The sequence below is a fragment of the Salmo salar genome, chromosome ssa27 (assembly GCF_905237065.1).
Source record: "Salmo salar chromosome ssa27, Ssal_v3.1, whole genome shotgun sequence".
Classification (NCBI taxonomy): domain Eukaryota; kingdom Metazoa; phylum Chordata; class Actinopteri; order Salmoniformes; family Salmonidae; genus Salmo; species Salmo salar.
Window position 1 is genome coordinate 6,441,530 of NC_059468.1, and position 16,375 is coordinate 6,457,904.

At 41.8% G+C, this 16,375-nt stretch overlaps 1 protein-coding gene across 1 annotated transcript in view; it reads right to left on the reverse strand.

The window, feature by feature from the left end:
* Positions 1-310: 310 nt before the first annotated feature.
* Positions 311-16,375, reverse strand: part of ext1b (exostosin glycosyltransferase 1b) — a 110,151-nt gene continuing 94,086 nt past the window's right edge. Inside the window, exons 9-11 of the mRNA XM_014177609.2 lie at positions 11,314-11,474; positions 10,387-10,558; positions 311-4,542 (exon numbers count right to left, since the gene is read on the reverse strand). Coding sequence (XP_014033084.1) covers positions 4,357-4,542; positions 10,387-10,558; positions 11,314-11,474 — 519 coding nt within the window. The 3' untranslated portion in view covers positions 311-4,356. The remainder of the gene's footprint in view (positions 4,543-10,386; positions 10,559-11,313; positions 11,475-16,375) is intronic.

Sequence of the window (16,375 nt, forward strand, 5' to 3'; positions counted from 1 at the left end):
GAAAAGCAAAGATGCTCCTTCCACAAAGTAAAAATCAATCGCTGGATAGTGGATCATAATTTCTCTTCAATGGTATAATTCCGACTTGGTTATGGTTGAGGACAATGGTGAAGGACTATCATTGTATGGTACACAAGGAATACATTCTCATTCAGTTGAAAGTACAGTATATTGATTTGTCTGTTTATTGTAATAATGGGCCTCCTCGTTTCTGCACCATTCTAAACAAATCATTTGCCGACATTACTATGCTTATATTAAACAGCAGGCTACACCTCGCATCAAAGCAATGAAGACACACTCACGCATCTATGATCAAATGTAATTTTTTTTATATAAATCATTCTTACAAAATCTTCATTTTTCTATTTCATTTATTACCCCTATAAAATTAATTTGTTAATTACAAGGTAGGAGGGAGGCATCAGGACAGCTGAAAATTAAGTCATTAAAAATAGCTTGTCTGTTTGTGATACAGTTAAGTACTGATAAATAATTCCATAGAAAAAGTGGTCATGCAGGCGCGTTGTTGGTCGTCAACACAGTTTGGTATCCAACAGAGAACAGAAGTGTCGTGGATGAAACAAAGTGGTGATGAAACTCCAGTGTATGTCGAGATTAACGAGACCCCTATATGGTGCTCCTCTTCTGACTGACTTAACGGTCAAAATGGCAGTGTGTGTGTTATCATGAGCTCACAAACCAACATTTTATATTAAAAAAAAAATAAAAAAGGCACAATCAAGGACAGTAACCATCCTGCACATCCAACCAACCACACGAGAGGCCATGCATTGCTAAACCATTAGAATGGCTGGTATCCTATGGTATTATGGAAGGATATGTTTAACTGAGACATCTAGTGTTGTATTACAAGGTCATATGTCTATTTCATTCAACATTACCATTTTGAGTTGACTATATTTGTACCAGATATGGTCAGAGAGTTGCCAGTTTCCCCAGAAGCATCAATGAGTATGCAGACGTGGACAGTGACAAACATTACAGTGAATCTGAGAAGACACATATTACAGCAACAACAAAAAAATCCTCGATCTGTTACAAGAGACCCGGCTGCATATTGGTTTCCAAATAGTCTTTGGTTGCTTTCGCAATACAGTTCACAGAATCTAAATGCTCACAGCAAGTCTAATTCTAGATTATTGGTATCATCTCGTCTCCATGGTGATTCTGAATTAAATGACATGGAAACTGTATTTCTATAATGGTTGCAATTACACGACATAGGGATGTTTTTATTCAGTGGAAATGAAAAAATATATATTGACAACAATGTGAAAAAAAAGAAATGTACAACTTACGAAATCAGAATCTTTTTGCTCATCAACTGTTCCCTCAGCCAAGAAATCCTGTTATTTTCCCCTGTCATTTCATACTATACACTGTCTGGTTTTGTTCACATATGAAAATAAATATACATGTTTATGTACAGAAATGAGTTAAGATCTTCTGAAATGTCTCTGGTTTCACCTATGAAGTCAATGTGCAAGGCTGGGGACTTTCTCTTTTGAGATGATAACAACACGTTCAGACAATCATAAGAAGGCTTGACATGAATTCAAACAAAGATGGTTTACTGAACTTCAAACGGGGACCAACGCTTTTCATAACCATTGAGATGCATGTCTAGTGCCGAGAGATCCAAGGCTTGCTGTAAGTCAGCGCCAAATACAACGTAAATCTCTCTTGGCCAATATCAAATCATACAAGTTCATTCCAAACTCCAGCTCCCAGAGTACATTTCCTGAAAGAAAATACAAAACATATGCAAAAATGTAGTGAAAAAACTATATGCTGACAATATACCAGCTACTAAATCTAATCTGTACTGTAGTATTACGTGTTGATGATGATAATATCACATATGACATTGTGAGAACGGCAAGAGTAGATAGCCCAGGCCCACCGATGACAATGTCAACTCATTGGCCATGTATAAACCTAGTGGACACTGACCTTCATTGATTGTATCCTGATATGAAAACAAAATCAAATGTGAAGGAGTCTATAACGACCTCAATAAGAAATGACGCGGATAGAACGGGGGGGAGGGGTGAAGAAAATGGATAGTTGAGCTATGGCTCACAGCTGACAAACTATTATCCGGTTTCCCTGAGCCAGATCCAGCATAGTACTGAACTAAAATTAACTTTCAATGGAACATCATTGAGAAAATATTTTGGGGTCCAGGACTATGTTTAATCTGTGTCCGGGAAACTGGCCCTTTAAGTTCAGTCACCTTCACAATAAAAAGGTCACTAAAGCGCACTACGCTCCTTCAAGTCTTCAGACATTCAAGTACCTGTTCGAGTGGACTGGCAGGGCTCTGGCGTGGTAAAAAGGCAAAAGCCTCTTCACAATAGGATATCACCATACAGCCATGAACTTCCACATTTCTTGAAGCCATTTCCTTGAAATTGATCAATAAAAGAAACCGTTTTTTTCCCTATTCGACCACAATACACCTGTTACCAATGACTGGCAAAAAAAATGTGTCAGGACAAATGTAGTTGAGATGGGATGAGTTAGTATTGCGAGTACAACAGCATCACAGGAAGACTTGGCGCAACAGAAATGACGAACAAAGACGGTAGTGAAAAACATTACAACGACAAGGCTTAGGTGAGGGGGAGCTGGTTGTCTTTTCTCTGTAAACCTGGAGCCAAAGGGTCAAGGTTGTGGGTCACTGCATCCAGAGCAGAGTCAGACATGATGGGAAATATAGAGACAGAAGGTTTCATCAAGGGCTGCTCCCCAGGGAAACCCAACACTTTAAATGAAATGGCTTTCTCTAATTGAACACAAAACATATGTCCCCTGACGAATGGTGAAGGAGATGTCTGTCTATCGAATGGCTTTGAGGCTTATATTTCACCAGCATCATTACGATGTGAATCTAGGAAGAATAACAAATATTACAGAGGGCATTTCAACTATATACTATCTTCTACTGCTTTCGATATCGATTTATGGAAAATATGTGCAATAAGCAATTTTTTAAAAAGGCAGCACTAATGTGAATTTCGGGGACATGGCACAACGGACGCGTTTCACATTTACATTTCCGAAATCTCTTTAACACTCCTGTGGAAATGACGCAGGCAGCTAAAGAACTGTTTAGGTTCTAAATTTAGCATGCTTTTCTGCCACGGTAGTGCTCGTAAGCAATAAAGGGGAAATAAATGGGTGAAAAGGGGTTGGTTTAGAAGGCAGTGTTCTGCTCCATTTCATCCAGAAATGTTCATTTTGCTCATTCCGACGGAGGGAAAGTACTCTGTTTGGGCTTATGGTTGGATGAGCTTACTTTTAGCCTCTGTACACACACTGGAGCTGAACTTTTGAGGAGAAAATAAAAACATGAGAAGAAAAGTAACACTGCTTTTGAGAGTTTTGAAGGAAAAAAAGGCTTATCATTGTGATAAATCTGACAGAAATAGAAATCAAACTATCTGAAATTTAAGGAATGAGCATAGAGTTCATGTTTCTGTGGGTTATGTGACTGCCGCATGGCAATACGAGTGGCACAATTTGAAAATGGCGGCTTTTAAACTGTCCTTCCAGTAAAAGAATAACAAAACTCTACATTCTCGACCTTGACCGCCAAATGCTGAATTTGATTAAATCACGGAACAGTTCTTAGGAAGATAAGACAGCCAACGCTTCAAACCCCAGTGAACACATGGGAGGGAAGTACGAATCGAAAAATAAGGAAAAAAAATAGTTACAGGGTCCGGGGCTGGTGGTGAGTGCGTCAGGGGTTCTGCGTCAGGGGTTCTGCGTCAGGGGTTCTGAAGCAGACATAGGGAGGTCATGAAGGGGGTCAAGGTGAGGTTAGGAAGGGTTGCATTGAGTCTAGGTTACCAGTCCGGGGCGGATCTGATCTGAGGTCGGATTGTCATGTTGGACACCTCCCTTCCTCTACCGTCCTGCACGAGTCACAGGAAAGTCTGTCGTCATTCGCTCCTTTTGTGGCATTCATACAAAAAAAAATATTATATCCAAGAGTCTCATTGTCAGTAGTTTGTGTGTTTATGTGAACATACTATAGATCTGTATATCCTTTGTGTGTGTGTGTGTGTGTGTGTGTGTGTGTGTGTGTGTGTGTGTGTCGCGTAGTTCTCCAGAGACCGCAATTTCACTTGTCAAGTCCTGTGGTCATTGGCAATGTGCTGAGTGGAAGACAGAGCTGTAGCGCCCCCCCTAGGATCAGGCTCCAGGTTGGCTGACTGTCCTACTGCCACTGTCGTGGTCCTCCTACGGCTGCTCTCCAGCGAGTCTGTCTGTTACTACCGCTACCGCCTCCCCCGGCCTTTCCAGCAGGGGGCGCACGTCCTGTCAGAGCCTCTCGATGTCCCTGTATTTTTTGCGCAGGATGGAGACCTGGTCCTTGAACAGCACCGGGTCCAGCCTCATTTGGGAGTGGACCAGGGGCATGCCGCCAAACCAGCTGGCGAACTTGTTCATGCACGTCTGCCGCTGGGCGAAGTGGTCCGGGTCAGCCCAGCGTGACGCCCGCGACGACTGCACGGCGGGAGGAGAGAGAAAGACAAAGTTATTGTTAGATCATAGCAGCACGTCATGACACTAAATCATATCAGGGTTTCTCAAAATGCTGGGTGGGGTCTAGTGCTGGGCGATATGACCAAAAATCCATAGTGATAAACTGACCCATTTTTTGCTTTAATGATAAATCAGCGATAAATACATTTTTGGGATGGTGCTAGAGCTGGGCGATATGGACAAAAGGTAATTTGGCCATGAATGTAACTATTTATATATCCTTTTTTTATGGACAGTTACTTTACATTAGCGGCAGGGCCCTAGACAATTATTTTCCAGTGCCAAGTAAGACAACTGAGATTGAAGCCTATGATTAAAAATGTAAACTATTTCATCCAACATATCCAGGAAATCCATGATTGATATGCAACCTGCCAAAATAGGATCCAGAATTATTAGATTTATTTTTGGCTCTTCAGAGAATTTGCCGACATCTTTGAGCATATTGGCCTTTAGGCTATATTATTCACTACATGAGGAAGTGGGAACTCAAAACACTTAGCTAGATTACTAACTGTAAATATGATGGCTGCTAGTGGGTTAATTGATAAAATATTAGTAACATTTAGGCTAATGTCCTACAAAAACTATCATAACTACAGTCTACTCCGGTTTTAAAGTGATTTTCAAAACCGGCAACGAGTTTCTAGCCCAAGGCAGGGGCATTTTCTTGGACCCCAAGGCACCGCAAATCTCAGTGTTTGAAAATCACAGTTTTTATAAAGTTTAAACTTTTGAAGATAAAGTTTTAACTTTATATATTTTTTCAACAAAATGTATATGCCGACACTGGTATTGTGCTGGAGATATTGAAAATGAGGTTGAAAAGTGGTGGAGTTTAACCCTTTTTCTAACCAAACCATCAGTCCTAGCTTGCTATAACGAAAAATGAATTCAACAACGCCAATAAAGTTTCCAATTCGATCTTTGCTTTCAAAAGCAGCTCAAACATGTAAGAATGAACTTCATAGCCATCAAATTATTCTGTGAATCAGGGGCACAACTTTCACTGGGGAAGGGCGGAACCCCACATTCTGAAATGGCATTTTTGTCCCTCCCAGTTTTATTATTGGAATGTCATACAAAACGGGGATAGGTGTGCTTTAGGACCATGCAGACGCCTCCGAGTGTTTGGGTAGGCTGTTTGCTGTATTTAGCCGACTTGATTTAGGACCCCACAGAGCGGGCTGACAGGCTGTGTGAAGGCAAAGCCTCTGGAAGGTTGGTTGATTATAGTTCAGCAGTTACCTTACCAGCTACACCACCGAGTACTAAAAGGAATAGAAACTGGCTAATCTTTAGTTGCGTGATGTAGCTGGCAAGGTAACTGCTGTTTAACATTAAAAAAAGCTAGTATTGTAACCGACATGTAACGTTAGCTAATGTTTCATCCCCTCTCAACTGAAGTTAATGAATAAGCTACGCTAATGAGTAGCTACCACAGCCAGGTCAGCTCTAAGCCTCTAGTTATCTGTCAGATAGTAATAATAGCCATCTCATATCGCTATCTGACAGCAGTTGTTTGTATGGACATGTTTTGTAGCCTTTGTTGTGTCACGTTTCAGAAGTAAATGAATTTGGCAAGTTTTCGCCAGTTGATGTACCGTTAGAGAGAGCTGGCCAGAAGTTGGCTTACAGTAGCTATCAAACTAGACCTGAATACAACGATGAAACCATCGGCCAAACATTTGAAGAGTGCACCGAAAGAACTTCAGAATATCAATGTGTGTTGTATTAGTCAGTATGTCAATGTAACGCTTTTGATCTATCAGTTTCCTGAGCAAAATTCCCTGCTTTTCACACTGACACAATCATAAACAACTCTAATGTTACAGGCTTCACTGTCACGGTGCACAGTGGAAGTCTGTGCGGCTTTCTGGACGACTCCCACCCGCTAACTTACCGCAAGAACTGGTCCCAAACCCAACCGCAATGTTATTTTAGGCGAATGTGACGCAGCTCACTTGCCAGACATGGTCCCAGCAATTTTGCACCCTATAGGCAATATCAAATGCACAAAAATATTTTAAGAAATAGGTTAAATTACCAGAGATTCTCACATGGCCCTTACATTTTATTACTGGGCTATATCAGCTGATATGCTAGATGTCGTTTGAAGAGAGCATTAGTTGGAGAGACTTGCACCTTCTCTTGAGCTATTTGTATAGCCTACCTTTAAGGAGTGGGAAGACAGAAATATGTGTGATCAATATTTAGCCATATTTCTACACAATGTAATAAAGTATAGCCTAATCACAGGCCTATTTAGGAAGTACATTTCCTTGGAAAGATAACTGTCCCGTGTTTCCCCGACCACACAGACGGCTCTATTTAATTGAGACCACCTGATGTCGCAGGTATGGCTACTGAACTGGTGGCAGCGAGAATGATGACTGACACTTGCTACGTTTTTAGGAGGCTGAGTTGCAGGCAGAGACAAATAGATGATAACTTGTTGGAAATAAAAAGGGGAAGCCCTGGCACACAGTCTAACCTATGTGCGCCCTGCGCTTTTTCCTTTTCAAATCGTGATTACCATTTTTTTTTATATTACACTTCAACTCACGTTGGTTGAGCGCCCTTCACTTCATCAATATTCATTTACAGACAGTACACTACAGTGTAATCAGATTGAAGTTAATTTCATATTCAAGTTAACTGCCATGTGATTCTCTGCCCATGTAGGCAGCCTACTCTATTTCAATGAGATCACACATACTGTACTGGGCACACTTGAACTCTCAAGCCCAACTAGGAGAGGTAGGCTACTGAAGTTGAAGCAGCGAGTGTGAGTGTGTGAATAATGCAAAAAAGATGTGCTTTTAATACAATAGGTAGGCTAACACATACAAAGCAGAAAGAGGGCCGTTTCCAAATAATCTGTGGGACAACAAAAATATTTTTGATCCCAAAGTCATCTGTCTGACCGCCAGCAGCATGAAAAATACCGACCGCTCCGCAATGATCTCTGTTGGGACCCGCAGGTCCCGCAGGCATCCCGTGGGAATGCAGCTCTCAAGTGCTTATTAGCAGGATCAGATGGTGACAGGGGTCCCAGCAGGGTCAGACAGCCAGGGAGGACCAGTCTACGGAGCTCAGGGGAATTTTGCAGTATATTTAGTGAATGATACAAAGTTCTACAGGACAGTAGCTACAGGACAGCAGTTTAAAGCTACAGTCTGGGACCTGGGAATAATGGTCATTTCAGTTATTGAACCATTGATTCTGTTCTGGGATAATATAATGTATAAATGTACACCAAGGTAATTCTTTGTCATGCCTCATTTTAGGAGGATCAGATGGTGACAGGGGTTTCAACAGGGTCAGGCAGCCAGGGAAGACCAGTCTGTGACGGAGGTGAGGTGCATTTCTGAAGATACAACACTTTATGTTCTCTGTCCAGCAAACACTGGACAAGCTGGATGCTATTTTAAGGCAGTCTGACAAACCTCCAAAGTTGATTTCCAAACTGTATCAAGGGTTGATAGAGGCTTTTCCTGATGACACAAAACATGTCAAACAAAAATGTGAGGAAGACCTGGGAGACACTATTGATGATGATGAATGGATACAGGTATGTTAGAATGCCCAGTCATGTTCATATCATTTCAGACATAAATTACTACAGTTGAAGACCATCCATAGAACGTACTATATGCCAGTGAAATGGAATATCATCCACAGGTGTAAAGCACAAACGGGGACATATTTGCATATGTTGGGGTCTTGTGAAGGCTGTCTGAATTCTAGCAAAGAGTATGTTCTTTTATCTAAGCATGTCTTCAGATTCTCCTTCTCCCTGTTTTTGTTTGCTTGGAAATGTTGATACTGGAGACGTATTAGAAGAAACTTGTGTAACCAAAGATTTATAATGACTAATAAACTCATTGCCATTAATTGGATGGTTGGTTATCCTCCCACAATGTATGGAAGAAATTAAAAGTTATGTACAGTATCAGTACATGTGTTTTAAGATTAAGGGTATACTGTGCAACTTTCATAAGATCTGGATACCTTATATGTGATATTGCACAACAAAAGGGAATCTGTACTGAAAACATGCCTACTTCAGGGGAGATTTAGGCAATCCCTAGCTGCTGGGCTACACAGTGCTGGCCCTGGGGATCTGCTGTACTGTTGTCACTCTGGCCTTTGCCTAACACACCTGAAACCAACAATGAATGTTTCACTAAGATCCTAAAGCTGAGTGGGGGCACTGTAGGGTGGTGGACCCCTAGGGACAGGACGGGGTGACCCAGCTATATTGTGTGCAAGTAAAGAGCTCTACAGTACTATTAGGCCTATGATGTGAATTATATGGAGGGTGTACTGTTTCTGTGTGTTAATGTGTATGTTAAAGTACTGCACTGCAGTAGTTAATGCAGCTGGTGGCCACACCAGATACTGACTGTTACTTTTGATTTTGACCCCCCCTTTGTTCAGGGACACATTATTCCATTTCTGTTAGTCACATGTCTGTGGAACTTGTTCAGTTTATGTCTCAGTTGTTGAATCTTGATATGTTCATACACATATTTACACATGTTAAGTTTTCTGAAAATAAACGCAGAGTTTAGTATGAATAAATTCAAAGTAACATTTATGAAAATATGTCAATCATTATTTGTATATGTTGGTAACCTGTTGTATAAAAGTGACACGTGCCAATATATCCTCCAAACACCGGCTTCGAGGGCATTATCACTTAAATAATGCACGCTCTAGACTGCCTTTCAAGCCAATCAGAAACGAGTATTCAACAATGCCATGCTATAACTGAGCAATAAGGCCCGAGGGGTAAATGTGGTAAATGGCCAGTATACCACACAGTGGAGTGTCTGGATACAACCCTTAGCTGTGGTATATTGGCCATATACCACAAACCCCTGAGGTGCCTTATTGCTATTATAAACTGGTTACCAACGTAATTAGAGCAGTAAAAAGAAAATGTCTCATACTCGTTGGTATATACCATTTTGGGCTCGAACCATCCATTTTATAATTAAGCAATAAAGCATGAGGGGGTGTGGTATATGGCCAATATACCACTGCTAAGGGCTGTTCTTAGGCACGATGCAAGCACATTTTCTGAACCATGAATGTTGAAAGCCGTGGTATATTAGACCATATGACAAAAACATTTTTTTTTCTGTTCCAATTTTGTTGGTAACCAGTTTATAATAGCAATAAGGCACCTTTGGGGTATGTGGTATATGGGCAATATACCAAGGCTTTCACCCAATCAGCATTCAGGGTTCGAAACACCAGGTTTATAATGGCTAGCAGTAAAAATAAATATTTTGTCATACCCGTGGTATATGGTCTGATATGCCCCGGCTGTCAGCCAATCAGCACTAAGGGCTCGAACCACCCAGTTTATAAATAAGCAATAACACACAAGGGGTGTGGTATATGGCCAATATACCACGGCTAAGGGCTGTATCCAAGCACTGTGTGTTGTGTCGCGCCTAAGAACAGTCCTTAGCCATGTTATATTGGCCATATACTACACCCCCTTGGGCCTTATTGCTTAAATATACCATGGCTAAGGGCTGTTCTTACTCACAACGAGAAGCGGAGTGCCCGGATGCAGCCCATAGCCATGTTATATTGGCCATATACCACAAAACCCCTGAGATGCCGTATTGCTATTATAAACTGGTTACAAACATAAATAAAACCGTAAACTAGTATTTTTGCATCATACTCGTGGTATATTGTCAGATATACACAGCTGAAATGCTGTTTCAGCAATCAGCATCCAGTACCCAAACTACCCAGTATATAATGTCTTATAATACATACCTGTCCCATCATGGTCTCTTTGTACTGCTTCTTCTGAGTGACCTTGATGGGTGGCAGCTTGGTGACGGCTGACACCAGGAAGTTCATGAGGATGTCCTCACAGTTAGCCAGCTGGTCCACCATGCCCTTCAGGCTGGCAGGCAGGAAATTGGTGTACAGGAAGTGGTAATATCTGAGGAGGAAGAATAAGTTAGTGAACAGGAAGTGGTAATATTTGGAGAGGGAGAAGAAGAAGAGTTGAGAGGGAGATTTGGAGGTATTTGGAAAGACCTGGGACTCATTCAAGATTAGAGTTTGGATCGATTGATTGATTTGATTGAGTTAAAAGCTAATCAAGCAGCTCAATGTCAGTTTTATAACAGTGCTGAAATGAGTCTTTGTTGAACAACAATGAAAAAGAATGTAATGAGGGTTGGGACAGGATCCACGATGCACCACTCAACATGACTGATGTACAGTATGTGGCCTCAGGCTACTTCCTACAGTAGTGTTCAGTGGAGGTTTATGTCACTTTCAATTGTGTTTGATACCTTTCCATTCCAGCCATTACAATAAGCCCGTCATCCGAATTCTTAATCCACCAGCCTCCACTGGTAGTCAGTGCTTGTCTTGGGCAGGAGCTTACCAGAAAAGGGTACTGGCACCTCAAATGCCTGAGTTCCTGCACCTGTTATAGAATATTAGCTCAGAAAGTACTGTGAAGCTCCTGCACCTAAATATAAACAGTACCAGCACCCAAAATAAGTACCGGCACCTATTTCAGTCCGAGTCAAGCACTGCTGGTAGTGTTATACTGTTGAACAGGGTGAAGTTGCACCTATACACTGATCTTGGGTCAGTTTTACATTTTGGGGGGAGGGGAAGCTGATCCTAGATCTGTACCTAGGGGAAACGTCACCCTGGAGCTTGTACTGTAGCCTACTGTACCGGTGGTAGATGGCAGCTCCGGTCAGCACCATGGAGTAGTCGTTGGTCCACTTGGAAGTGTAGCCCCAGCGCTCTTTGTTGCTGTCCCAGAAGTGGCTCCGGGCCGGGTAGCCCACCAACCTCTCTGGGAAGCTCTGCCACACCGTGAAGGCAAAGTCCACCTGAGGAGGAAGACAAAAGCGCTAGCAGACACCATGGATTCCAGTCATTGCACTGGCGCTAGTTAGCAACCTCCTTCAAAACTGCATGCAGAGACATAAAAATGACATCATGAGTTCATCTGACTCTGGGGAAGTAGATAAAGGGCCTCAAAGCCAAATTCGCAAAGTATCTTTTTAACACACATTTATACACTCAATGAATGCACAGTCTCCATTGATTTTTATTTAACTAGGCAAGTCATTTAAAGAACAAATTATTATTTACAATGACGGCCTACCCCGGGCCAAACCCTCCCCTAACCCGGACGATGCTGGGCCAATTGTGCGCCGCCCTATGGGACCATGCACAGAGGCATCGACAGATACGCGCCCTCTCTCGAATGCATCGTCACACAAACGTGTTTTCAAAAGCCCTCTGCAGTTGGCTGACCTCCCGCTGGTTGATCAAAGCATTTAAATAAATAATTAGAGAAAACAGACAGGGTCAGCCTGGTTCCGGCAGCAGCCAGACAGAGCCTGCGTCCCAAATAACACCTTCCACCCAAAAGAGCACACTGCTTTTGACCAGGGCTCATAGGGGAAAAGCTGTCAAAAGTAGTGCACTATGTAGGGAATAGGGTGCCATTTGGGACACAGACAGCGCCTCCACCAGAAACGGAATTAAGAGTGTGTAATAACAGCCACAGGGTCACCCCAAAAACAGCCTTTATGGGCTCCCACTCAAAACCTCGTCTCGGCAACATCTGTGTTCTCATGGTGTTATGCCAAACTGTGTGCCTGACTCAGCTTGAGGAATGAAGGGAAAAGCCACCCCAGGAAGCAGAAATTAAATCCTTATTAAAAACAGTCACAACGGTGGTTTCCTCAATATGCAGGGGATCGCGACGTGATAAAAGATGCCAATTAAACAGAGAGATGGGGAGAGAAAGAAATGGAGAGAAAGAGTGAACATAAGAAAAGTGTAAGGACTGGGAGGGATAGAGAAAGAGTATGAGAAATTGCTAGAGATAAAGAGGGCAAAATAACAGAAAGATGGACCCCTGAGTACTATATAAGAGAGGGGGGGAAGAGAAAGTTGCATGCGAGACAACAGTGAGGAAGTGAAAGAGGTAGGTTTGGAGCTCACTATACTTTCACTCTCTTTCTCCCCATTTCTGTACTCTCATAAGGCCAGTCAGGCTTGGTCTCTGTCAGGCGTGTAGTGCTGCCTGGAGCACAGAGAAGTGGCGCTCCCTCACTTTTTTCAGTTTTGAGAATACACAAAGCTGGTGAAACTATTTCTGGAAAATTGTATAAATTACACTGAACAAAAATATAAAATGCAACATGTAAAGCGCTAGTCCCATGAATCATGAGCTGAAATAAAAGATCCCAGACATTTTCCATACGCACAAAACATTCATTACTCACATTTTGTGCACAAATTTGTTTACATCCCTGTTTGTGAGCATTTCTCCTTTGCCAAGATATGCCATACCTGTCAGGTGGATGGTTTATCAAGAAACTGATTAAACAGCATGATCATTACACAGGTGCACCTTGTGCGGTGGACAATAAAAGGCCACTAAAATGTGCAGTTTTGTCACACAACACAAGGCCACAGATGTCTCAAGGTGAGGGAGCGTGCAATTATACTGACTACAGGAATGTCCACCAGAGCTGTTGCCAGATAATTTAATGTTCATTTCTCTACCATAAGCCACCTCAAACATTGTTTTAAAGAATTTGGCAGTACATCCAACTAGCCTGTCAAATGCTGACCACATGTATGGCGTTGTGTGGGCGAGCGGTTTGCTGATGTCAACGTTATGAACAGAGTGCCTCATGGTGGTGGTGGGGTTATGGTATGGGCAGGCATAAGCTACGGACAACTAACACAATTGCATTTTGTGTTCGTGGAACCCAGAACGATATATGACCACATGGTTCTGGCGACACCACTCTGCGCCGAGGACACCCAAACCAGAGTGGACACAGCAACATTGGCTATTGGTTGAGACGCAGGGCTCGATCTAGCTTGGCATGTCAGGGTGGGCAATTGGAAAATGTAAATTTGGGCCAATTCGGAGGTAATAATGCATTTAGGTTACAGTTTATTGTGACGCATGAATACACCACTCCAAAATACCAGTTTTATGGTGAAAACGAATATTCTGCAATTCTACGTAGTAATGATTTATGCTCACTACTTGGTCAATTGATTTGATAGCATGTTTAATCTACCAAATAAATTCTAGGAATTGATAGTTCAGCCGTTTTATTTTATTCTATAATAAGGTATATTGTAACCATGTGTTCAAGCTAATCAAATCAAAGTTTATGATACAGCGTGCAAGCTAGACAAACTGAAATGCCTACTCGCAAAAAAAGCTCTCCTCTCAAACAGTGCAATGATATTCAGCTATATGTATTTACATTAGGCTATAGTCTACAAATAGCTATACCAAGTAGTCGTAGGCCTATTAGGCTATAGGCCTAATGAAAATGGTAGTTTTTTTGTTGTTCCTGAACTGGCCAAATGGCAGAGCTATCCTTCAGCACCACAAGTTAAAGGTTAAAAAGTTGGTTCAACATCACAGTGCAATCCTGGCGCTGTCCTTTCAGCACCACGAAGAACGCTTCAATCGCTTAAAATGACATATCGTCCAGGTCTGTTGCCTACGCCTAATAGTCCTACGCATCACTTATTATTAATTAATAATAATAATATTATTATTATTATTAAGTGATGCACCGATATGACATTTTTGGCAAATACCGATATCCGATAATTTCCTTGCCAAAAAAACAATACCGATAACCAATATAAAAAAAATGTTGCGGCCTTTTAAGCATTCTAGAATGTCGTTGACAGTTAAACACACACACACTGGATGCAGCGGTCTAAGGACTGCATCTCAGTGCAAGAGGCGTCACTACAGCCTCTGGTTCGAATCCAGGTGTATTACATCTGGCCGTGATTGGGAGTCCCATAGGGCGGCGCACAATTGGCCCAACATCGTCCGGGTTTGGCCGGGGTAGGCCGTCATTGTAAATAAGAATTTGTTCTTAACTGACTTGCCTATTTAAATAAAGGTTACACACACACACACTGACCAAAAAGTTATTTTGTTGCCATTTAGGTATGTCCCCATTACCAGTAAAACATAATAAAAACCTATTTCTGTGCTGTGCCGTTTCGTTGGTCATTTGTTCAATCGTTTCATTCCCAACCAGGATTTCTATGGAACACCGTTTGGGTCTTTGCGTGTCACAAAATATACTATTTAACACTGTTTGACGTGTCAATTAAGCTTGTTGACTAATCAGGACCTGAATATGACTGCAGGTCACATAATAATTTAGCGTGTTCATACATTTTTACGTAGTTATTATACATGGATTACACTATCACTTGTATTTCATATGTATGCTATGAGGCTGGTAAAGTTGTCTCGCGCACCTACGTGCAGGTCATAACAAAAGCTAGCGAGCTCATGGATGCAAACAATGTTCTTCCACAAAAACATAGCAAAACAACAATCTGTTTCAGTAGCTATAATTAGCTAGCTAACTAGATAGCTGAGTGTCATCATCTAAAATAACCCTAATTTATAAGAAAGTTGTTATTTGATTAATGGTGGTCAGACCCATCTATGTGAAGCTAGCCACAATAAGGATTAGCCACAGCAGTGGACTTTACGGTTAGCCTTCAAAATAAAAGTATGGCATAATTCTACTATTTGTATTAATTTGCATCACTGTCAATGACATACTTTTATTTGAAGGCAAACCTCAAATTCCTCTATTGTGCCTAATCCTTATGGTTGCTAGCTTCACAACACAACCCGGTCGAGCCTCACTAACCAGATGAAGCTAGCTGGCTGCTTTTAACGTTAGCTTTAGGCAACAGGGTTAAGTAGCTGGCTAGCTATTTATTTTCATGAACTGAAGTTCAATTTCAATAGGCGAACAACAAGTGGCATCCTAGCTAATACTTACTCACAAGGATTCCTAAATCATTGCTAAGAATAATGAAAATGACTGCAGTTTCTACTGGTCATTGTTTTCAGGCTGGTTGTATTGGTGCTAGCTAGGTACAAAGCTAAAGCTAGCTACCCCAGAAGTTGCAGTCAAACAAATTATGCTTTATTACCGATGTGAAAACACATCGTTCGTGGCCGGTGTTTGCAGAGTTTTTTGTACAGCTTTGACACGCAAAGACCCAAACAGCATTCCATAGTATGTATGTTGTGAAGCTAATAGCAGTGACTCTATTACTGTGTAACTCCAGTAGGGCAACATCTGAAAAATAGCGCACTGGTAGTGTGTACTGGTGCTCGACCAGTCGGCGAAGGCCAACATCACCCACGACAGAGAACAGTTGATTGTCAAGGGCAATGAATTCCATTATATTGGCTTTAATGGATTTTGACTGAGTTGTCTCGCTGAAATTTTCTTACTCTTTCAAATGACTGCTCGACTTGTTGACTGCTCGATCCACACAGCAGACATTGTGGGCTAAGTTAGGAATGCTGTGTTGCACAACATTTTATGTGGCGTCATTATGTCATTATATAGGTATGCACGTCAGCTTTGACATTGGTTTTGCACATCGGCGTTAAACCAGAACATTGGCCGGGATTTCACCAATGTTGATTTTAAACCAGTTACAGAGTTAAATGTCTGTGATGGAAAACTGAGGATGGACCGACATTGTAGTTACTCCACAACACTAACCTAAATGACAGTGTGAAAAGAAGGAAGTCTGTACGAATAAAAACATTCCAAAACGTGCAGCCTGTTTGCAATAACATGCTGACCAAACCACATGTCCGCGTGCGCCCGCGCACAAGTTGATTTTGTTCACCCACACCAGACCCGATCAGGACACGCAGGTTGAAATATCAAAACAAACTCTG